The 26,566-nt window shown below is 32.6% G+C and overlaps 1 protein-coding gene across 3 annotated transcripts in view; it reads left to right on the top strand.

The window, feature by feature from the left end:
* Tbc1d19 (TBC1 domain family member 19) overlaps positions 1 to 26,566 on the top strand; it is a 129,631-nt gene that overhangs the window by 53,034 nt on the left and 50,031 nt on the right. For all 3 annotated transcript variants that reach the window (XM_046423791.2, XM_046423790.2, XM_046423792.2), the window contains 4 exons: positions 8,942 to 9,014; positions 13,704 to 13,742; positions 15,760 to 15,872; positions 23,062 to 23,136. In XM_046423791.2, coding sequence (XP_046279747.1) covers positions 8,942 to 9,014; positions 13,704 to 13,742; positions 15,760 to 15,872; positions 23,062 to 23,136 — 300 coding nt within the window. The remainder of the gene's footprint in view (positions 1 to 8,941; positions 9,015 to 13,703; positions 13,743 to 15,759; positions 15,873 to 23,061; positions 23,137 to 26,566) is intronic.

Genomic DNA, 26,566 nt, shown 5'->3' with positions numbered 1-26,566 from the left:
CATTCAAACCATAATAGTGTCCATCATTCAAACCTGGGGCAGTGGAAACTAGAACCCAGGTGAACCACCTGAGTCCCTTCACTACAGTACCTCAAAAAGTGTTGTTTGTTAGGTGAATACTTCTGCACAAGAGAACACCTGTGGAAAAACCACAATCAGAATTCCTGCACTCACAGAAAGCTACCAGGATCTTCACCACCATTAAAAATATCTTGAAGAGGAGAGCAGGTACATGATAACCTACAGAAGTCACAGGGTCATGCCACAACACTGCATCCTCTGAGCAGTCAGCTGCAGGCTCCTGAGCTGACAAACCAGAATTGGCTGGTGGGAGATATATAGCAATGAGGGAATTGACTCCTGTGCCTCTGAAACTCTGGAAAGATCCATAGCCAAAGAAGGATGGACATCTGCTAATTGTCCAATGAAATTCAAACCAAGATTCAAACAGAATTTACTTCACTTTGATATGGTTTATTATAAATAACTCTGACATTATTTTGATCATATAACTATTTTTTTTAATTTTTTTTTTTTTGAGAGAGAGAATGAGAATGAATCTTTTTTGTAGATGGACACAGCACAATGCCTTTATTTTTATGTGGTGCTGAGAATCGAACCTGGGTCCCGCCCATGCTAGGCGAGCGCTCTATCGCTTTAGCCACAATCTCAGCCCAATATAACTAACCGTTTAACTTGAATGTAATTGTTACACCAATAACCAATATTGTACCTTCCACCCATTTGAATGTATTTCATCTAATTGTTTAAAGCATTGATTAGAATCAATCTTCCTATTTTGTTTTCCTAGCTGTAGTTTATACTTGCTCCTCTTATCTCCTATTTATCCTCTTGCATTATCTGCTACTGCTCCAAATACACCATCATCAGTGTATTTCTCTTTTCTGCCTTGGTGTGGATTATTCTTTTTTATTATTTCTCTTTTTTCTTTCTTAATTTCTTTCTCTCATTCTTCCTCTCCTTTTTGCCCAATCTTTTTTCTTTCCCCTTTTAGCCCTCGTTTAAGGTTATAGGATTTTACTAAACTTAATAACTAATTTTTGAACCATTATAGGACTTTATTATAAGCTCATATCTGGATTTGGGGAACTGTGGAGAACAATAGCAACATGTTTTTGTTTCTCATAAGGTTGAATTGTGCAAGTCTTCACTGGTGCTTATATTAAGATCATCAGAAGTCACACATTTACTAAAAATATCCGGATAATCACTCAGCTCTTAAGATAAAGAAGCTCACATAATATTACCTCACTTAAAAGAAGTGAGAACTATACCAATAGATGGGTGGACATACAAACAGTATGAAAAAGCAAGGGAACAAATCATCTCAAATAGCCCATAATGCTTCAACAACTGACTGCACTGATGCCAGAGCAGAGCAAATGTCAGAGTAGGAATTTATAAAGTTTATAGTTAAAATGTTTTACAAGCTAAAAGAAGATGTAAGATGTGAAATTAGAAAGAAATTATAGAAGTGAACAAGAGATTTTGAAAAAGAACCAAACTGAACTTTTGGAAATGATTCAATAAACCAAATTAAAAATTAAATAAAAAGCATCAGCAATAGAGATTAGATCACTTTGAGACAGACTTTCAGGTCTCAAATACAAATTATTTAATCTTGAAAATAAAGTTGACCATAAAGAAAGGATGTTAAGAGACCATGACAAGAATATTCAGGAAATCTGGATAACATCAAGAGGTCAAATTTAAGAATCATTGGGGTAAATCAAGGCACTGACATATAAACTAAAGGGATACACAGTCTTTTCAATGATTTAATATCAGAAAAATCCCAAACCTTAAGAATGACTTGGAAATTTAAATACAAGAGGTATGTAGGACTTCAAATATACAAAATCAGAATAGATCCACTCCAAGACACATTATAATGATGTGTCTATAAATGCCTAATATACAATGAGGATAGAATTTTTAAAGCTGCAAGAGAAAAATGGCTGGTCACATTTAGGGGTAATCCAATCCAAATTTCAACTGATTTCTCAATGCAGACCCTAAAAGCCACGAGGGCTGGAATAATATATACCATGCTCTGAAAGAAAATGAATGCCAACCAAGAATACTATACCAAAAATTAAGCAAAATTAAGCTTCAGAATTGAAGATGAATTAAAAACCTTCTCTGAAAAACAGAGGCTAAAACAATTGATAATCAGAATGCCTGCAGTAGAAAACAGACTCAATGAAATATTTCATGAAGAAGAAATGAAAAATAGAAGTGAAAATGAGCATAGGGAGGAATTGTACTACAAGAATAGTCAAAAGAATCCAGTGTGACTTAAACATTAGAAATAAATCAAAATGGCAGGAAATAAATATCATCTCAATAATAACATTGAATGAAAATGGTCTGAACTTTTCAATCAAAAGACATAGGTTGACAGATTGGATTAAAAAGCAAAACCCAATAATATGCTGTCTGCAGGATACTTACCTCATAAAGACATTCGCAGCTTGAAGGTGAAAGGATGGGAAAAGACATATCATTTACATAGGATGCATAAACCAGCAGGGGTAGCTATTTTCATATCGCCTAAAGTGGACTTCAAGTCAGAATTAATCAGAAAAAACAAAGAAGGTCACTTCATACTGCATAAGGGAATCATACAACAATAAGATGCAATGATTGTAAATATTTATGCCTCAATGGTGCATCTACATACATAAAACAAATCCATCTCAGTATTAAGAATCAAATAGACCACAATACAAGAATACTGGTTACCACTGGATAGATCATCCAAATATAAACTAAGTAATATTCTGCAGAACTAAAAAATATAGTTAATAATATGAACCTCACCGACATCTGTAGACTACTTCATGTGTCAAATACTGAATTCATTTTCTTCTTGGTGCCCATTGAACATTTTCTAAAATAAACCATATTTTAGGTCAGAAAGAAAATCTTAGCAAATACAAAAAAAAAAAAAAAGAGAGAGAGAGAGATAAAACCTTTTATTCTGTCAGATCAAATGGAATGGAATTATAAATCAATGGGGAGATTTAAAAAAAAAGAAAATATGCAAACATCTGGAGATTAAATAATACACTTCTGAATGGTGAATGGATAACAGAAGAAATCAGGGAAGAAGTAAAAGAATTCTTAGAAATAAATAAGAATCATGGTACAATATATCAAAAGCTCTGGAATAGTATGAAGGCAGGTCTAAGAGAAAAGTTCATAGCATTAAGCTAATACGTGAAAAGAATAGAAAGATACCAAATAAATAACATTACATTGCAAGGCCTTTAAAAAAGAACAACAACCAACACCAAAATCAGTTTTAAAAAAGGGGGGGGGGATAATTAAAATCACAACCAAAATTAATGAATTTGAGAATTAAAAAACAATAAAAATGATCAGTGAAAAAAAAGTTTTTCAAAAGGATAAACAAGATGGATAAACCCTTAACCAAACTAACGAAAAGACAAAGAGAAAACATTAAAATTAACAAAATTAGAGATGAAAAAGTAAATATCACCACAGACAGTACTGAAATCTTCAGGATCATCATAAATTCCAATAAATAGAAAATATTCCAATAATATAGAAAATCCTGAAGATATCAACAAATTCATAGAGACATATAACCTGCCCAGATTGAACCATGAGAGTATAGAAAACTTAAACAGATCAGTATCAAGTAATTAAATTGAGGCAGCTATCAAAAGATTTTCAACAAAGAAGTCTGCGTCTTGAAAGATTCTCAGCAAAGTTTTACCAGACCTTTAAAGAAGAACTAATACCAAGCCTTTTCAAATTTTTCCATGAAATAGAAAAGAAGGGAACACTGCCAAACTCATTCTACAAAGCTAGTATCACCCTGATACCCAAACTAGACAAAAAAAAAAAAAATCAAGGAAAGAAAACTTTAGGCCAATATCCTTCATGAATATAGATGTAAATTCCTTAATAAAATATTGGAAGGCCATATACAAAGACACATAAAAAAGATAGCGCAAGATGACCAAGTGGGTCTCATCCCAAGGATGAAAGGTTGGTTCAGCATATGGAAATCAATAAATGTCATCCATCACATTATTAGCATCGAAGTCAAGAATCATAATTATTTCAATAGATGTAAAAAAAGCATTTGACAAAAAAATAGCACCCGTTCATGTCTACAGCACTAGAATAACTAGGGATACAAAGAACTTACCTCAACATTGTAAAGGTTATATATGACAAACTCAAAGCTACCATTATTGGAGAATGGAGAAAATCTGAAAGCATTTCCTTTAAAAACAGGAGCAAGACAAGGATGCCTGCTTCAAAACAGTTCTTGAAACTCAAGCTAGAGCAATCAGGCAGGAAAAGGAAATTAAAAGGATATGAATAGTAAAAGAAGACCTCAAACTATCTCTGCTTGCTGACAACATAATTGTATATTTAGAAGACCCAAAATACTTCACCAGAAGACTTCCAGAGCTCATAAATGAATTCATTAAAGTAGCAGAATACAAGATCAACACTCATAAATCAATTGCATTCCTATACTTCAATTATGAACCTGCTGAAAAAGAAATTAGGGAAACTGTCTCATTCATAATTGACTTAAAACACAAAAATAAAATACTTGGGAATCAATCTAACAAAAGATGTGAAGTACCACTACTGTGAAAACTGTAGAACACTGAAGGAAGAAATTGAAGAAGACTTTAGGCAATAGACCTCCCATGTTCTTGGATGAGCAGAATTAATATTGTCAAAATGACCATACTAACAAAAGCACTATACAGATTCAATGCAGTTCCCACCAAAATTCCAATGACATTCTTCACAGAAATAGAAAAAATAGTCATTTGGAGAAGTAAGAGACTCGGAATAGCCAAAATAATTCCTAGAAAAGTGAAGCAGGAGGCACCATAATACCTGACCTCAAATTATACTTCTGAGCTATAGTAGCAAAAATAGCATGGTGCTAGCACCAAAACAGTTATGACGACCAGTGGAATAGAATAAAAGACACAGGCAAATCCGTATGAGAACAGTTATCTGGTACTGGACAAATATGCCAAACATATATGTTAGAGAAAAGATAGACTTTTAAATACATGGTGCTGGAAAAACTGAAAATCCATATGTAGAACAATGAAATTTAACCCCTATATCTCACCCTGCACAAAACTCAACTGAAACTGGATCAAAGACCTAGGAATTAGGTGAAAAAACCTACAACAGCTAGAAGAAAATGTGGGCCCCTTATTCCCAACATGTTTGCGAAAGAATTGACTTCCTTAACAAGACTCCTAAAGCACAAGATATAAAAAAATCAGTAAGTGAGATAACATCAAAAGCTTCTGCACAACAGAGGAAACAATTATGAGCATTGAAAGAGAGAGCCTACAAAATGGAAGTAGGTCTCTATCACCTGCTCCTCAGAGCATTAATATCCAGAATATACAAAGAACTCAAAAAACTTAGTACCAAAGAATGAACAGGCAAAATCAATCAATGAATAGGCAAAAGAACTAAGCAGACACTTCTCAAAAGAAGAAATACAGATGGTCAGCAAATACATGAAAAAATGTTCAATATCTCTCCCAATGAGGGGAATGCAAATTAAAACTGCATTGAGATTTCATCTCATTCCTGTCAGAATGGCAGTTATCAAGAATACAAATAGCAACAAATGTTAGTAATATGGGGGGAAATGTGTACTAATACATTGTTGGTAAGACTGCAAATTAGTGCTACCACTCGAAATTCCTCAAAAAACTAAGAATGTAAACATCTTATGACCTGGTTATCCCACTCCTCAGTATATATCCAAAAGATTTAATTAATTACAATGATGCAACCACATTAATGTTTATAGTAGCATGATTCACAATAGCCAAGCTATGGAACCAACCTAGCTGCCCTTCAACAGATGAATGGATAAAGAAAATGTGGTATATATACACCATAGAATATTACTCATCCATAAAGAAAAATGATATTATGCCGTTTTCTGGTAAATGGATGGAACTGGATACTCTCATGCTAAGTGAAATAAGCTAGTCCCCAAAAGTCAAAGGTCAAATGTTTTCTCTGATATGTGGAAGCTGATCCAAAATAAAGAGGGCAGTAAACAAAATAGAAGAAAGATCAGTGAAGTATATGAAAGGGATTAAAGGGGAGGGAGGAAGATGAGATAAGGAAATACAGTGGAATGAGCCTAACCTAAATTTCCTATGTCTATATGAATATACTACAATGACTCTTACCATTATGTATATCCACGAGACACTAAAAAAAAAAAAAAAAAATCTAAATAGCAGAAAGGTCAGTAGAGTACAGTGATGGGAACAGTGAAGGGAGGAGAAGAGGGAAATGGGAAGTACGGGGGATTGAATTAGAACAAATTATATTCCATGCTTTTTTAAATTTTGTCAGAATGAATTCTAATGAATAACTGAAAAGAAACATAAAATATTGGCATAAGGGTTGAAAAGCAAGCTGAGGAAATCTATTAGAAGATTAAGCAAAAGATAAGGAAGATAGGAGGGAATTTTTTTAAATTAGAAGATCAATTCAGGAAGACTAAATCTGACCAGTAAGAGTTATAGAAGGATAACACAGGGAATATAATCATTAGCATTTCCAAGAACTGAAAGATGAGGATCTCCAGTATGAAATACCTAGTACTTGATGCCATGGATGAAAGAAAATCCCTATCAAAGCACTTAAAAGAGAAACTGGAAACCTTTTATAGATGAATAGCAGGCTATATACAAAGTATCAGGAATCAGAGTGGCATCTGACTTCTCAGCAGCACAACTGGAAGCCAGAAGATTTTGAAGTAATGCCTTTAAAAATCTGAATGACTTTAATTCTCAAATTCTATATGTAACCACAGTCAATCAAATGCAAAGGTAGAGGAGACATTTTCAGATGTGTGTGATTTAAAATATTTTCTTCCATGCCAGCACCTCTTAGAAGTGCTTCATATAAGGTCATAAGCAAAACTGAAAATATGGAACCAAGCAACAGGATTCCAACCAAAGAGAAGGGGAATTTTCAGAAATGACAGTGAAGAGAATTTGCAGGATAAAGGCCACAACAGATCTGGAGCACAATGATCCCAGACTAGAGCCGGAAGCCGAAGATCCCAGGAAGGATGCCTGTAAGAGAAACGCAACAGAATAGATGATCCCAGAGACTGAACCACACGTGAAATTACACTGACAAGGGTCTTTTCAGAGACGTTAAAGGCTATAGGAAGAGGTAAATGATTAAAGAATATTGTAAAAGTGAAAAAGCAGTTTAAATAGAAACAGTATGGAGAAAAATTAACAGTAAGGAAAGGTATGTAAGGAAACAACATGGCTGACCAGTGAATAATATTTACCTAATTACAATAATGCAAATCTGTAATATGTATTTTACCAAAAATTATATATAATTATATTATATTGGAAGGAAGAAAAAAATAATATACATGCACTAAAATCCTGATTTATCATATAAAATCAATAGATATCTGAAACTAATGAATTAAAAATAACAATATACACCTGTTCTTATAAATAAGGAGATAAGTACCAGATAAAAAGGTGAAAATTAAACTAGTACCATTTTTTAAAAAGGGGAAGAAGTATGGTTTTACCAATTAGAATAACAATAAAACATGAAAATGTTAATAGAAATGTTTAATTATCTAGAAAATAATAACAATGTGAATAATATGGGGTTTTTGTATGTTTAACAAATGCCAGACAAGCATAATTACTCTCCTATACAGTACTAAACAAGAAAAGGAAGTTTGGAGAATAAATCTAGTTTATCCTGATTTTAGCAGAGCACTTGATACTATAAATTTACTTGAAAACAAATATAAGTTGTTTTGAATATTTATGGTATTTAGTTGATTAAAAGCTGAATAAAGTACTGTACCACGGAAAGCCCAGATACAAGTTTGTATTTGTAAGACTGGAAGACGCTGCACCACAGGACACAGATCACCAAAGAGGTTTCCGCTTTATTACAAAAGGCTGTGTGTTTATATAGGTCTAAGGAGAGGTAGCAGGGCTGAGGTAGATAACAGGTCGCCTGTTTATTGGCAAGCTCTTCCATATGTCAGTTCCGGAGCCCAAGAAGTTAATTCTAATTTGGGCCAAGGCTTCCCACCAGCAGGGTTTGAACATTGGCGCCAGCGGAACGTTTCGTGCCAGTGAAAGAAACAAAGAGGAGAAAGAGGGTCGTTAGACACCATGCTGGGGTTTTTCTCTGGGGTGCTGCTGCCATTATATGTTTTCCCAACAGTATTGGTAATTTTAGACAATGGTTTTAGAATATAAAATTGGTAAGTGCTACATCTGCTATCAGTGATTGCATGTGTTTCAGGAAAGTTTTGAATGTAATAGTTCTTTACTCAGAAGGATTTCTTACTTTATTGGTAAGTCTATAACCTAAAAAAGCAAAATCAAGAGGAGGTTTTGAAAAAGTTTTTGTAAACAAGAGCAGCACTTATATTGGTCAAAGGCATCAAAGTAAAAATGTTTTTTAGCCAGGAAAAATTAGGGGAGAGAAAAATATTACTAAAAGCTCTACATTTGGAGAGAGATTATATCTTTTATACATATATTAGTATACACATTCAGAGAATATTCTTTTACAATTAAATATATTAATTTTCCTTAGGCTTATATTTTTACTCTTCATGTTTATTTCACATAGAAATATTAAATGTTATATAGTAATATATGTAATAAATGATTTATGGTTGTCCCACTCCTCAATTTTAGACTTTTTTGTTACTCTAGGTTTCTGATAATGTCTTTTTCTTTTTTAGATATTTGAATGAAACATAGATTCTTGTCACATGATTTTTATTTAAGCTGATGTTTAGGTGATCTTTCAGTATGCAGCAAAGTCTGAGATGTGTGTTAATTCTAAATGTATTATTTTTCAGAAAGAATGCTTTGCAGAACTTGGCTTAAATACAGGGCAGCTGGGTATAGATGATTCTACACAAGTGCCTCCTGGTTAGTATTTCTCTCATATGACATATAATTAATGATACGTGATAAATGAGAGTGAGTTTAAAGTTTATCTTGTTTTTCTCAAAGGTGTGTCATAAACTATCTGAAAACAAAGCATGCTTTGTCTCTCCTTTGTTATTGTTAATTATTGAATAGGATCCTGTATGTTATAATTATCAGAGTTCAACAAGATTTAGTCTTTTTATTTGAAGTTCTTTAAAATAATTCTGAAAATTTATTAGACATGTAAGTTGCTACATGGGCAAAATCTTCCTCAGCAGCACTCAATTTCCCTCACTGGCCATCATTATCTATTTTTGTTTTCATATCACCAAGTTAAGTGAACACTAGCGTCTTCCTCAAGTAGACTTAGGGTTTCAAAATCATGTCTTTTAAACTTTAATCATCTAGATAATTTCTGTATTCATGGATACAAGTACATTTCATGAAAAAAATAGAGTGGCATTTAGCAATAATAGGATTGAAGTAGGGCTGGGATTGTGGCTCAGCGGTAGAGCGCTCACATAGCACGTGCGAGGCCCTGGGTTCTATCCTCAGCACCACATAAAAATAAATAAATAAACAAACAACAAACAAACAAATAAATAAATAAAGGTATTATGTGCAACTAATGAATATATATTAAAAAAAAGATTGAAATAAAAATTGACTTAAAGTATGGAGGCCTATGATGTGGAAATAATACAGGGCTGTGTTAGGGGGCTTACTGTCCTTTCTTTCGTTGGTGGATAGCTACATGCCTCAGACAAGTTGCTAGTATCTTTTAACTTGTTTCTTCTCCTTTTAAATAAAGAAGTTGGCTATTGATTATTACTATTATGATAGTAATATAATAATAATAAATGGCTATTTTAGCACATCCTGTTTCATGTATATTATCTCATTTTAACCACCTAGCTACTTTTAAGATATGTGTTACCATTTTTTAAAACTTCAGTAATGGATAATGAAGCATATATGTCATAAGAGGGGACAGTTCAATTAATTTGTACAAATTAAACACAATAAACAGAAGCTCCCCTCCCAACCTCTTTCTTTTTTTTTTTTTTTTTTTTTTTTTTTGACATTTTTTTTAATATTTATTTTTTAGTTTTTGGCGGACACAACATCTTTGTTTGTATGTGGTGCTGAGGATCGAACCCGGGCCGCATGCACGCCAGGCGAGCGCGCTACCGCTTGAGCCACATCCCCAGCCCCCCTCCCAACCTCTTTCAATCTTTATCTTTTGTGTGTGTGTGTGTGTTACTGGGGATCGAACCCAGGTCAATCTTTATCTTTTATTTCAATAACTACTATTCTGATTTCTAGCAGACATTCTTAAATTTTGCCATTCTTGGATTTTATATGTATGAAGAACATGATGTTTCTCTTTGATGTCTCTTTTTTTAATGTTTTATTTGTGAGATTCAGCCTTACTGGTATTCATTTCTTGTATGTATTTGTAGGTCACTTTCCTGCTTTATAGTATTTCACTGTATCTTTATATCACTTTTTTCCCCATCTATTGCTGATAAGTATTTGGGAAGTTTTAAGTTTGAGGCAATTGTAAATAAGGCTACTCTAAATATTCTAGCATGTATCTTTTGGTGAACATACCATTCTCTTCAGTTGAGCATGTACCTGGGAATGCAGTTTTTGTGTCCTAAGGTTTATGTATGTTTAGCTTTAGTAGATAGCTGCTAGGGAGTTCTCAAAGAAGATGATACTAGTTTATACTTCCACCAACAGTGCAAGAGAGTCACAGTTGCTACATCCTTCCTGATGTATCCCCTTAGTATATCCCATCTTCTTTGTTCTAGTCATTCTGGTGATGTATGGTGATATTCATTTCTTGTATGATGTGAGATAGTTGAAGAAGTAGAGATGTTAAGTAACTTGCTCAAGGTCATAAAACTAGTAAGTTGTGGATTCAGGATTCAAAACTAAGCAGGTTGTCTCCAAAGTGTAGTATACTATGCTACCTCCCTCCTGCCACCTTTGCAAGTTTTTTTTTTTTTTTGTAAGAATAAAATATACTTTTGTCCATGGCCAATGATAGCCAGGTATAAGAAAAGGAAAGAAAATAGTAACATGACCTGAAATTATATTTGTTTTTCACTTTTGAAGTAATCTTTAAGAATTACTTAAAATTATTCTAAATGTTATAGTAACACAATACTTAGAAAATAGATTTTGCTTCTTTGATTCACTTGTAATACAACAAATACCTATAGAGACCTTGCTGTGGGCCAGAAATTGGTGAGTAGATAGATATGAGACAATCTCTGCTCTTAGGGAAGATAAGGTGATAAATGACATAGAAGGTCACTGTGGTATTTGCTGTTGTTATGTAGAAGGGGCAGTTGAAGCAGGGCTCTACTTACTAAGTCATACAAAGTTATGACCTTTCATACACAGTTAATTCATTTGAGAAGGTTATTTACTGTCCTGGGATCTTCCAAATTCAGTTATTAGCTCTTTCTTCCTCAGAAGGTAGTGAAAAGGAGGAGAAAAGGAAGTTGAGCAACTGATCTTTCTCTGGGGTGGGGAAAGATAAAAAATTCTCACCTTCAGCGGGCTGGGGTTGTGGCTCAGTGGTAGAGCATTTGCCTAGCATGTGGGAGGCACTGGCTTCAATTCTCAGCACCACATATAAATAAATGAATAAAATAAAGGTCCCACAACAACTAAAAAAATTATTTTAAAAAAAGTTCTCCCCTCATAGTTTCATAATCTTATTCTTTGTTTTGCTATAATTTTAAAATAACTTTTATAGATGTATAATGTACTTGCTTTAAAGAACACAGATCATTAAATATGTCAGTGAATTTTTACAAAGTGAAAACATTTATGTAACTTCCAACCTGATCAAGAAAAGAATGTTACCAGCATGCTAGAAAACCCCTTAGCTACACTTCTGGACTCTACTCCCCTAAGGGTAACAACTATTGTGACTTCTAGCATCATAGGTTGGTTTTGTCTGTTTTTGTACTTTATAAAAATGGAATCATACAGTATGTACTTTTTGTGTCTTTTTGTTTAATGTTGTTTGTAAGATTCATAATGTTGTATAGAATTTTATAAACCACTAATTTTCTTTTTTTATTGATTTTTTTTAAAAAAATAAATGACAGTGAAATGCATTACAATTCTTATTACACATATACAGCACAACTTTTCATATCTCTGGTTGTATATAAAGTATGTTGACACCAATTCATGTCTTCATACATGTACTTTGGATAATGATGTTCATCACATTCTACCATCCTTGCTAATCCCCTACCCTCTCCCTTTCCCTCCCTCCCCTCTTCCCTATCTAGAATTCATCTATTCCTCCCATGCTCCTCCTCCCTCCCCCACTATGAGTCAGCCTCCTTATTTCAGAGAAAACATTCGGCATTTGTTTTTTTGGGATTAGCTAACTTCACTTAGCATTATCTTCTCCAATGCCATCCATTTACTTGCAAATGCCATGATTTTATTCTCTTTTATTTCTAAGTAAAATTCCATTGTGTATAAATGCCACATTATTTTTATCCATTCATTCACTGAAGGGCATCTAGGTTGGCTCCACAGTTTCGATATTGTGAATTGTGCTGCTATAAACATTGATGATAAACCACTCATTTTGATAGCTGTATTGTAATCCACTGTGTGTATCACTATTTATCTTGTTTATTGTTGATAATCATTTAAGTTGTTTCCACTATTTAGTTTTTATCAATAGTGTTACTATGAATATTCTTGTACTGTCTCTTTGTTTACATATCTGAGAGATAATTGGTAATTATCATATGATGTACATAAGTTCTGTATTAGTACATACTGCCAGTTTTCCAAAATGATTGTACCAATTTATACTCCCATCAGCTTTGTATGAGAAGTTCAATTTGCTCCATATTTCTTTTGCATTGAGAATTATCAGTCATTTACATTTGTGATTGTGTGTTTCACAATAGTTATAATTATATTTCTTTGGTAACTAATGTGGTCAAGAGGTTTTTCACATGTTTATTAGACAGTTATTTATTAGACTCATGTCATTTTCTATCACAAGTTCTTTATGTATTCTGGATGTTAGTCTTTTGCTATATATATATATATATATATATATATATATATATATATATATATATATATTATTCCTTTGAGACTTAATCTTTCACTCTCTTAATGGTGATTTTTGGTGAACAGAAGATGTTTTAGTTTAATATAGTCTAGTTTATGAGTCTTTTTCCAATATGATTGATACTTAAAAAAATAGTCTTTCCTGTAAAATCTTTTTAAATGGCTTTTGTATAGTGGGATTTTACCTGTATAAGATATACTATTGTTATATATACTTTACCAGTAGATTTAAGAAGAAGTGTGACTATATAAAGGAAGTTAACAACAAATTTTAGTTTTGGGATTGTTTTAGGAAAAAAAATCAAAGATGGATATGAGAATAATACTCTGTTTTAACAAAGGGAAAATTAATTCACTGCTTTTTCTTCTGATTAAATATATGAACTTACTTTTAAACAACTTAGAAAAAGTTTTTTCTGTGATTAGAATAAATATTATTGTTATTTTCTAAGAAGCCATTCAATTTTAAAATAATTGAAATGTAACTACCAGAAGCTCTTATTCTAAATGTGGTTTATCACATTTGTGTCTAATAATTTTATTTTCTTTTAACATTATTAGAACTTTTTGAAAATGAACATGTACGTATTGGGCAAAAAGGTAAGCTTTTAGCAAGTTATGACAATTTCTGAAAAATGGGACAGTTTAAGTAAATGTCTCCATAAAATACCTCCAACTGAAATTTAATCTCTGAAAAGCTAAAAACCTAAGTAGGAGTAATATTAAACAATGCAGATAATCTGATAGTGATCTTTATTTGTATCTTTATGTTGAAGGAAATGCATCATTTTAGTCTCATCAATAAATGTCAGATAAAGATGTGCACAGTTGGCTCATTGAAGACATACAGACACACATTCTTCAGTGACAGTACATTAAAACTAGCAGCAATAGAATTTCATTTTATAATCAAAGGGGCAGGTTTTTTCTTTGATGCCCCCACACACCTCTCATTAGTGTTAATGAGAATGTGCTCCTGTATGTTCCTGCTGGCTGTCACAATGGTTAAGAACTTAATAACTGAAGCAGCTTTTTTGCATCCTGGAGAATAATTTCCCCCTTTCTTTTGATGATTCTTTTCCTTGTGTTTATAAATCCCATTGTGTCTTTGAACTCTGAAGTACAGATACGTCTTTGTGTCGAAGTGTACCTTCTATAACAATTATCTACCAAATTCCTTAGTTCAGTTTTTCAAAATTATATTTAAATGACTTCATTTGTGTGATTTGACACTTTCATTAAACACAATTGAAAATTAAAGAATGTTTCATCTCTTTATTTTATATGATCCCTTTATTCTAGTCATGCCATTTTTGTTTAGTAAAAGATTTTTTTCCTCTTTGAAGAGAAATATAATAAAATAGTACTGTTAGACATCAACTATTGTCTAATGTGTCTTATTTTTTGGTCCTTTATTCAGCGAATAACCCATATTTTCATTAAAGAAAATAAACATGAAAGTTTATGACAAGTTGCTAAACTTGCCTGCTTAAGAATAATTTTGGCTGTCTTAAAATTTCGTCAGATCTTTGTTTTTCTCCTTTAAAAATCCCTCTTTATATTGATTTTTGGGTTAGCTAAAAGGTCATCCAATAGAATGGATAATTTACATTCTTATATAGCCCTTAGTAATGATACTTTATGTACAGTACCATTTACAGGTATTAGAACTTTCATGATTTACTGGAATGTGTAAAAAAAAATTAAGGGTCTATAGATATGACTTTACTTGATCATAGAGAATAAAAATTTAACACACACACACACACACACACGCACCATTAGTAGTTTTCGATCCATGGAACTATAGTTAAAGCAATGTATTCTCAAGGTACCTACATTTAAAAGCTTTTGTCAGGCTGGGTAGAAGCTAGAAAATCTTAAGACTTGACACTTTTAGGGTTATAAATGGGGCAATATAAAAAGCTAGGGATCAAAAGGAAGAAAATGCCGGATTTCTGTTCTCGCGACTAAAATGCTCAGGGGTCACTCCAGTCAAACTGGGCTGCACAAAATAACCACACAAGAGACACAAATACCTTTTTCTTTGGGGTCGCTGTGACGGCTCCTCTGACCTTAAGGGTCCGCAGAAAGAGAGAGAGCATGCGCTGACCCCTTTTATTGAGGAGAAGCTATTCAAATGAGGCAAGGGGACAGGTTTCAGGGGGCTGAGTATCTTCATGAAGTCCACTGTCAGCAGGTTGACTGACACCTGGGTAGGCCACACCCAAGGACACAGTAAGAGAAGGGGACACACACAAGGCACTTCCATGGAAGATTCTATCCTAAACAGAGCAAGGGGTTAGATTACGAAGGAAGAGGTGAGCATAGCTCCACCCATGGGGCTGTAGCAAGACACACCCATGCAGGAGACACCGACACTCACACCCAAGAAGGGTGCCACATTTCTGCGACTGAGCGCCTCAGCACCCAGCTGGGGAGTGTAACTCAGTCATGTGTAAGGTTGACCTCCCACAAGAAAAGGTGTAATTATTTATATTTTAATAATCTTTCAAATATAATGATTGTTAGCTTCCCAAAAGATTTATAATTAAAGATTTGGCGATGCTTCTTACATTATGAATTTTCTAATGAGATTCTAATGTACCTTTGACAGTTCTAGCAGAACAAGATAGTGCTGCTGCTCAACAGTACATCAGACAAGGCAGTCCCACAGCACTAAGAGCTGAATTGTGGGCCCTCATTTTGAATATTTCCAGTCAACCTGAGGTAAGATGAAAAAATGACGAGTCACATTTGAGCTGTTAATGTTTATTTTTCAAAAATCAGTAATTCAAAATGGAAACTTTTGTTTCTTAGTCTGTTATTTACCCCCCCCCCGCCCCCGATTTTCAAAATCACTGTAGTTTTAGGTTCTAAGACAAAACTTAACATGTTACTTAATCAGTGTTCTTAACATAGGCGGTTTTGTTATGTGATCCTATATATTTCCAACAAAACCATAAGTAACATTTTGAGAAGTGGAATCTGATAATTTAGATAAATAAAGGTGTGTGATAGAATGGAAATGTTAGAATAGGAAGAAATAAAGAAGGGCAACTCAGTATTAAAACTAAATGAATGATTTGTTCTTATATTTACCTTAAATACGTACTATTCTCATGGTTATAAAATTTGACAGATTATTTAGGCATATTATTTTTCCAAATCTGAGAACATTTTATTTTATGAAGTATGATGAATATGAAGGGAATTCACCAACAGAAAGGTATTCAATTTAATAAAGGAAAATTTTATAAGACATTGATTCTTCCTGAAGTACTCTTAGTGGATATATGTATAACGGTCTAGCTAGCTATACTAAACATGTCTATCTAGCTTACTAAACATATATCATTGAGGAAGTTACTTAAGTTTCTTCAAGCCCATACTTACATATATATCACAGAATAATCGTGTCAGGTATACAAAATAATGTATGTGAGTCTTTTATCACAGTGCCCAGCATGTAAATAGTCACCACTAATGGTATTAATAATTACATATTACATTTAATTATGTTAAAATTAATTATAATTAGTAATTATGCAGACTTTAAGAAAATAAAACATTAATATATATTATAAAAGATATACTTTTGCCATTGCAAATTTTGAATTCATGTGTATATTTATTTATGTATGTGTATATTTTTAAAATCTCTTATGAACAGTGCTGTCAAAAATTATGTTTCCTTTTTAAAAGTATAACACTAGTGATTTATTTTTTTATTTTTTTTTGTTTTAATTAGTTATACATGATAGTAAAATACATTTATGAACTTTGATATACATAGATGGGATATAATTTCTCATTTTTCTGAGTGTACATATGCAGAATCATATTGGTCATGTAGTCACATATATACATACAGTAATAATTCTGTTTCATTCTACTATCTTTCCTACCTTCCATCCACTCCCTTTCCTTCCCATCACTTCCCTCTACCTAGCCTAAGGTAACACTATTCTTCACTGGTGCCCCCTGCCTTATTGTGAATTAGCATCCGCATATTAGAGAAAACATCAGGCCTTTGGTATTGTGGGATTGGCTTATTTCATTTAGCATGATATTCTCTAGCTTCAACCATTTACTGGAAAATGCCATAATTTTACTCTTCTTTAAAGTTGAGTATATTCCATTGAGTATATATACCACATTTTCTTTATCCATTCATCTATTAAGGGACACCTATGTTGGTTTCCTGGTCTAGCTATTGTGAATTGAGCTGCTATAAACATTGATGTGGCTATGTCACTGTAGTATGCTGATTTTAAGTCCTTTGGGTATAATCCAAGGAGTGGGATAGCTGGGTCAAATGGTGGTTCCATTCCCAGTTTTCTGAGGAATCTCCATACTGCTTTCCGTAGTGGTTGCACCAATTTGCAGTCCCACCAGCAATGTATGAGTGTACGTACCTTTTTCACCACATCCTCACCAACATTTATTGTTGCCTCTATTCTTGATGATTGCCATTCTGACTGGAGTGAAATGGAATCTTAGAGTAGTTTTGATTTGCATTTCTCTAATTGCTAGAGATGTTGAACACTTTTTTATGTATTTGTTGATCAATTGTATTTCTTCTTCTGTGAAGTGTCTGTTCAGTTCCTTAGCCGATTTATTGATTAGGTTATTTCTTTCTTTTTCTTTTTTTTTTGGTATTAAGTTTTTTGAGTTCTTTATACATCCTAGAGATTAAAGCTTTATCGGAGGTTTATGTCATAAAGATTTTCTCCCAATCTGTAGGCTCTCCCCTCACTTTATTGTTTCCTTTGCTGAGAAGAAGCTTTTTAATTTGAATCCATCCCTTTTATTCTTGATTTTACTTCTTGCACTTTGGGAGTCTTGTTAAGGAAGTCAGATCCTAGGCTGACATGGTGAATATTTGGGCCTATTTTTTCTTCTATTAGCTGCAGGGTCTCTGTTCTAGTGCATAAGTCTTTGATCCACTTTGAGTTGATTTATGTGCAGGGTGAGAGATAGAGGTTTAATTTCATTTTGCCACATATGGATTTCCAGTTTTGCCAGCACCATTTGTTGAAAAGGCTATCTTTTCTCCAGTGAATGTTTTTGGCACCTTTGTTTACTATGACATAACCATATTTATGTAGGTTTGTCTCTGTGTCCTCTATTCTGTATCATTGGTCTACAAGTCTATTTTGGTGCCAATACCATGCCTTTTTTATTACTGTAGCTGTGTAGTGTAGTTTAAGGTCTGGTATTGTGATGCCTCCAGCTTCACTTTTCTTGCTAATGATTGCTTTAGCTATTCTAGGTCTCTTATTTTTTCCAAATAAATTTTTTGATTGCTTTTTCTACTTCTATGAAGAATGTCATTGAGATTTTAATAGGAATAGCATTAAATCTGTATAATGCTTTTGGTAGTATGGCCATTTTGACAATATTAATTCTGCCTATCCAGGAGCATAGGAGAGCTTTCCATCTTCTATTAAATTTCTTTCTTTAGTGTTGTGTAGTTTTCATTATAGAGGTCTTTTGTCTCTTTTGTTAGATTGATTTCCCAGGGTTTTGTTTGTTTGTTTGTTTTTGTTTTTGTTTTTGTTTTTGGGGCTATTGTGAATGGAATAGTTTTCCTAATTTCTCTTTCAGTAGATTCATCGCTGATGTGTAGGAATGTGTTTGATTTGTGGGTGTTGATTTTATATCCTGATTTATTTAAGAGAAGTTTTAGACCAAATGATATTGCTGGATATTCTCTGATGCTAAATTTTGGACTACTTTGTTTTTCAGTGTGTGCTTTTCATATTCATAATTTGTTACTCCTATTATATGCATTTCTAGAGCTTATACCAAATACTCTTTAAAATGTCCTGTTTTTACTGGTAATCATGGAATTGTATAAATACTTATGTATTTTAGAGTATAAATTAAAATATTAATATAAAGTTTGTCCCTTATCAACTATATGTTATAATATATTACAGTAAAACCATATGTTATAATTTTGACTCTCCCATCCATGTTTTTCTCTCATTACACTAAAAACTGCTGAGACTAAACAGTGTAGAGTGAGAAGTAGGAGGACTAGTTTAATCACAAGGTAACACATTTAGCTTGGCCAAATCTTATTTTTTTTAACTGTACAAATAAGAGAAGCATACTAGATATCTGTATTTCCTAACTCCTTTCTAGTTTCAGATTCTCCTGAATTTTTCCTCTAGAATTGAAGATATATTTTGTCAATATCACTATTATATGTCTCATGTTGCAGGCATTAATTTATTCACAGCATTTTATAGTGCCTTGTCTTCCAGGAAACCTTTCCTAATTCATATGGGTGAGTAGGGGTCCTGGTAGGAATACAGATGATAACTGCATGTCTTCGTGCTGCTCTGGGGCAGCAAATTGCCATATAACTGGTTTAACAGATATTTTTAGATCTTCAAAAATTATAATTGGGTGGAAAAAACATTTTTCCCTTAATTCAATTTACTATTTATATCCGTTTGTTAGGAAACTCAAAATTTTAAATCCACATAATAATTTTATTTTGCATAAACATTGAAACTATAAGGTATACAATTCTGCCCATGTATTGATAAAATATATTAGATAATGGTTGATTCTAGTAAACAGTAGCATAACTCAAATTCTGTGAACTCTATCTGAACTTATGTCTAAATCACTTGATAACCAAGGTTTAAGTTTAACCTAAATTTCTCTGAGATCAGGAAACTCATCTCTGAATTACTATTATATCTCTATGTTCTAACCTGGAATATTAAACATCTGATAATTTTTAAATGAAATATACTAAAATTTTACATTTTACTTAGGTATATGATGTGATATACAAAAAATAACAAAACATAAAATATTTACTTGTCAAATATCTATATACGTAATTAGACAATATAATTTACATATGTAAATTTAGCATCATATGTAATTGTGTAATTCTTATGTCTATAGTATCTTTGTTGCAATGTCAATTATCAATAAGTTCTTTTAATTCACTTTGTATTTTAATAGGTAATAAAGTCAGTGTAAAGGGATATGTTGGAAAAAGCCAGTATATTCTAAGTTATTGTTAAATTGTGTGAAACAATATATAGAAATTATAAACTTCAGAAATGGAGTACTTTTCATTATATCATCTGTAAATTTGAAATTTTTATTGACAGATGAGAATTGTTGACCAACATGGTACAGTTTTCATTCAGTTAGTCAGTATTTCATATGTAATGCTCTGCTATTAAAATATTTTAATATTCATCTGAATCAGTATTTGTACATTAATTTATTAGAATACTGTAGAATTATATTTATGGGCTAGTTAGCTATTTGGAACAATAAGAACCAATAAAAATTTTCGGGCTGGGGCTGTAGCTCAGTGGTAGAGTGCTTACCTAGCATGCATGAGGCTCTGGGCTCAATCCCTGGTACCACATAAAAATAAACAAATAAAATAAAGTTATTGTGTCCATCTACAACTATAAAAATATTTTTAAAAAAACAAGAACCAATAAAAATTTTCTTCAGAGTTAAAAACATTTCATTCACAGCATTTTGAAGATGTATTTTTTTGTGGAAGCATGTGATACTAAAATTAGTATTTTAGTAATTACTTTAAAAAATATTTAGTAGTTCTCTAGCATTGATTACAAAGGGAATACTATTTATTTATAATAGAAAGTATTACAAATGCAATTTCAAATAAATTTAGCAACTAAAATTAAGTTCTCTGAGTACTTATAATTCATGGGTTATAATGCAGATATGAATACATATTCCATATATATTACCTAAAGAAATATTTCCTTAAATTGATATTCTTTGTTTATGTCAGTAAAAATGTTAAAGCAAATTTCAAGTTAAAATAAATTTTCACCAAAATTGTTCTAAAGCAGTGTTTTTTCAAATGTCTGTAAGACCTGTTAATTCTCAGTGCTTTATGTGGGAGATACAAAGGTCCTTGAATAAAATGCAAAATCATTTAATAAAAATATGTTAATAAGAATTCTCAAGGGTAATCCCCTTCAACACAAAGGTCATTTGTTTGACCAACCATACAGCTTAGAGAACCACTGAGAAAAAAGGGAGACTGGACTGGCCAGTTTGGATCAACTGAATCAACACTGAGAGTGTTGAATGATGGGTGTCACAGCCAGTAGGCCTTTACCCCTCAGACATCCATGTATTAAAGGGGAAAAAATGTCAGAATTTATCATACGGCCTTGATTAAATTCAACAGCCATTTCTAATCAAATCTTTAAAGTAAATGGAATTATTGAAACATAGTAAGACTAGTTCTCAAAACACAATAAGTACACAATAAGTAACAGAAATGCCAAAGTTCTTTTCATTAGAATTAGGAAAAAAGTAGTAATACTATCATTATTATTATTCATCATAGTTTTTTGAGGTCCTAGCTAATGCTATAAGATATGGAAATGAATTGGTTTATGTTTGGGGACAAAAAGAAACATAGTTATCTTCTTTGTAGATGATTGATTGTCTACCCAGAAAATCCAAGAGATCAAAAAATTACTGTGATTAGTAAGAGCTTATGAGATATATATACACACACACACACACACACACATACATATATATAATAGTGAATTTTACCTTCACGTCTCTCTATATAGCATCAACTAACTAACTATAAATAAATAGAAGGAATGCCAATGGCATAGAGAAAGGGGAACAGGGAAGTACTGGAAGCTAAAATGGAGCAAGTTCTATTCCATGCATGTATAATTATGTCAAAATGAACACCAATATTACCTATACTGATAGTATACTAATAAAAACATGTAAACAAGACATTTTGGTAAGACAAATGGATGTATGAAAAATATACAGAAATCAGTATTTCCAGAAAGTTAGAGTAAGATATCATCCTGTAATAAATATTCCTCTTTGTCCCAGGTGATCCTGTCCCACAACTCTTACTTGTTTAGGAAAATATCTCTGGAAAGAATCACACAGAGCAGTGTATATGATAAAGCCAAGCAGTGGGCATGGGTGGAGACCAGGTCTGTGAGATGAATGGTGGCACTCAGAAGAATGTAGGGATCTGCTAAAGCAGTGAGACAATATTGCTACGTCCCTTTAAGACAGCTACTACCCATTTGATCCTGACCTTTGTCCTTAATATTCTGATCAACTTTTTTTTCTGATCAAGTATTAACCTGATGCTTAACTTTATTACAGTTTCAAGCCCTTCTCCCGCTTTACCTTTCTCCCTCATTCCCTTTCCTTTCCTTCTTAGTCCTTTCCTTTTAATTTTCCTCTTCTTCCTTCTATTTCTTATTCTCTATTAAATAAACATTAGCCTATCTCATCATGATACAGAGTCAGATCTTAAAGTATTATGAGACCGTATTCTAATATAAAATGCTGATTTATTTTTATACCATATGATTGTTTTTACTACTAGTAGTGACTTATTATGTTTGAACTTACTATTTCGTAATAATTTGCATATTAGGCAGTATGGATTAATCAAATCTCATAGTTTTGTGGCCTTAGTTCTGAAATGTTAGTGGAAATAGTAATCACTGATCTATTTCATTTTATTGAAATTAAATAAAATTCAATCCCATTTTATTGGGATTAGATGAGTTAATTCATGTTTAATTGTTACAATGGTGCCTTGTATTTAGAAGCTACTTAATAAATACTATATTTGCTATTAAAATTAAATGAAAATCAATTTAGCAAATAATGAGTGAATACCCACAAAGTGCCAGATGTTATCATGAGTAAAGGAACAGGCATGTTTGTTGAACATCTTATATTGGTCAGGCTTGGGGGATGTAGTAATGAATAGAACAGAGTTCCTATTTTCTTAGTATTTATGATATTATTAAGATTGTTACTTATTAAAGTTATAGAGACTGGCTTTATAAATGTGACTGACCTTTAATATTTTGACCTGTTTTACATTTAGGACATCTTGTATTATGAGCAACTTAAGATGAATGTGATACAACATGACCTTTTGGTGGACAGTCTAATATATAAAGTAAGTAAAAATATGTATAGTTTTTTTCCATTTCATTATCATTAAAAATTAAGAGTTTTTCATATGAATGGCAGGTACTAGGTGCAATGATATATGTTAAACTTGAAAAATAATTTTTAGTGCCAGGAACCTGTAATCACAGCTACTCAGGAGGCTGAGGCAGGAGGATTGCAAGTGCTAGGTGAGCCTGGGCAATTTAGTGAGACCTTGTCTCAAATAAATAGATAAATAATAATTTTAAGTTATCATTCTACCTATAAAATTAAGGTTGGCCTTCAAACTTAAAGTCTGAATTCAGTGTTTTCTTTTCATTTCCCTATGAATCTGTCCTCGTGATCCTTTCCTGGGCCTCCTCTTTTTTCATTAAGAAAATCAGATTTAAAAATTTAAGTTTTCTACACAAACAAAATACACAAGCAACTGAAAAGAAAAACAGAGTATAATAATTTCATCATTTTTATCTCATGATTCTTTAGGGCCTACTTGTATGTCTCTTTGAACTGAAGTCTTTTTAAATTTGTTTTAGTTTCTAAATATATGGCCATATATATTTCAAGTTTTAGGGTAGGAATACTTTGAATGTTTGTCTTCAAGCATCTGTTAATCAACTTGTTGAGTCAAGTTGTAGATGCTTAACGCATAACATAGGATATGACTACTTCCGGATTAGTAATTTTACTATTTAAGAGACTTGGATTTTAAATTCATAATTTAAAATGTAAAGGAGATTCTTACTGCAGTTCTCATAAATGGGGAAGAAAAGATAACACGTTGAAGACCTTGAAATGTGTCTGAGTAGAACATGGCCAAGGGCAATAATAACAACTGTGACTGTATGACTGCTTACTATTTGCCATATAGTGTACCAAACTTTTACCTAGACTATCATTTAATCCTGGCAACTACCATAAGAATAATAGGCACCAGCGTTTAGGCTGTCAGTGTTTTCCTTGGAGGTGAGGAGGACTCCCATTCTGCAGTAATATGTCTTAAAAATCACAGAGTTTTAGGTGAAAATATAGTACACCATGCAAAACTTTTGCAGCTTTGTAATCAGAGTACTAATAAAAACAAACACTTAGGCAAAAGCTATTTAAAAACACAAAATAATAATAAAACAACTGCTAAAAGTAATAAACCAAAAATAATAAAATAATGCAAATGGAAGTGGTGCACTGAATCCCTGGGGCTGCTGATAAAGTGGTTATGAGAAGTTCAGCAACTGAAAAATATACCAGGCTGGAGGTGCCTCTCTGAAGAGGGAGCCCCAGTGCAAATGTATATTTTATTTTTTAAAAAGAAGCTATGAAGGCCTATGCATGTAGCAGCTGCATTTTTAAAACTTATTAAAGCTTTATTACACTCCCTATAACAAAGACAAAGTTTTAAATTTAACTGAAAATAAAGTGGTAAGAGGAATGAATGGGACAAGGCAATTCTAAATACAAAATATCATCATTCTCTCAGTACACTAAGTTATTTTATTTTTAAAAAATATTTTTAAATTGTTGATGGACCTTTATTTTATTTGCTTATTTATATGTGGTGCTAGGAATCGAACCCAGTGCCTCACACATATGAGGCAAAGTGCTCTACCGCTGAGCCACAACTCCAGCCCCACTACACTAAGTTATTAAATGGTTCTGCCTTAATTGCTTTCTGTTTTCCCACAAAGTTGCCTTGTGTCCATACGTACAGTTTTCTAAAAGTTACTATGACCTGACAATTTGTACTAGGGTTTCTTAACTTTCCTTCAGTATCATATCCCCGAGGGAAAAAAATTATTTCTCTCTAATAAGAAAAATTAAATACTAGAGAGTCAGATTTTGTTGGCTAGGGATGAGTTTGGGAGAATCACATTACCATTAAAACATGCAAAGATTTTTGGTCCTCAAGAACCAGTTAACTCAGTAAGAGGCAGTATCAGCAGTGGTGCAGATGTGCAGTCTCTACCATTGCCTATATTGTCTTCCGACATAGAAGACCCACCCCATTCTTTCCCTTTGTTCTTTGGCTTTAAGTTTTTCCAGACTTGGTACACATTTACTACCTCCACAGTCACCCATGACTCATTTCATCCCTACCAATTGCTGATGTGCTCACCAGCCCAGTTTCATCTATATTATAATGGACTTCTGCAATATTTCTTTGTACTTCTTTCCATATTTTTGCTATGTATATTTTCTTGTCAGCAAGAATGTAGACTTTTAGGAGCGAAATATTGTCTTTTTTATTTCTTTGTGTTTTGATGTTTGTGTTCATCCCAACCAATCAATCAATACTTGTTGAATTGATTATATATTACTTAGGTCCAAAAGTATGGTGTGCTTTATATCTGGGGTTTTTTGATACAAGTTCGGGATCTGTATTTAAATATACGTACTGATGAAAAAATGAAAATTACTATAATTATAGGGGATTTGGGTTAATTTTTAAAATAGATTTCTGGGGGCCTTCTCTGTTTCTCATATTGTTCTGGGCATTTATCCATACTTTCTGAAGTAGCTAATGATGTCCCATGTACAGATATGAAGACCTAGGCTTGGAGTCCCTGACCAAAGTCATACAGCTAGAAGTAGTTGAACTGGATTTCAAATCTTTGTCAGATCTGTTGGAATATCCATTTTTTTTAATGCATTACAATCCTTATTACACATATAGAGCACAATTTTTCATATCTCTCTATATAAAGAATATCCATGTTCTTATACAAAGCAGCAGGTTCCAACTCACTGTACAAAATGTTCAGAGATATCTCGGGGGAAGTGGAGATGTTTTGGTTTACTTTTCTGGGCTTTTGTTTATTTGTTATTGGGGAAGGATACCTGCTGCAACATGTAATTTCTGTTAATTTTTATTTATTTGTCATTTATTCTTCAAATATGTATTGGGTACTACTATGTGGAAGGTACTGTGGTGATGCTAAGTATATAAAAATCAAGGAGAGCAGAAATTTATAAAGTGGTCTCAGGTCAGGAAGTGAGAATAGAGTTATATTTAAAGGAAGGAACTAATACTTGACTCAGAAGAAGTCAGTGACTAGCTCTTAGAAGATGAGTTTATGAAAAGTCAATATTAGGTTCATAGGGACAAATGGTGATTGGCAAATGAATATTTACAAAGGCCAGAAAATATTTGGTATTTTGAGGGAATGGCAAGTATGTATATTTGAATTATGAGATTAAAGCAGAAATTTGGGACCAGTTAATTTTGGTTGCTTCTAGATGCTATGATTGTATCTACTTTTCAAGTTTTATGACACCTAAATATTAAAGGGATATAAAATTGAAATAAATAATAAAGTTACTAATTGAACCTTAAAAAATGTAAGGAAGTAGTGATCAAATAATGTATCATATATCTTAGTCAAGTAAATATGTAACAGTGATAAAATCTAATTGAGAAGTTTATAATCTTACATAAAGGAATA

Source organism: Marmota monax, unplaced genomic scaffold, assembly GCF_021218885.2.
Source record: "Marmota monax isolate L192 unplaced genomic scaffold, Marmota_monax_Labrador192_F-V1.1 WCK01_AAM20220418_F8-fsc00009, whole genome shotgun sequence".
Lineage (NCBI taxonomy): Eukaryota > Metazoa > Chordata > Mammalia > Rodentia > Sciuridae > Marmota > Marmota monax.
This window is presented reverse-complemented; position numbering and strand designations above follow the sequence as displayed.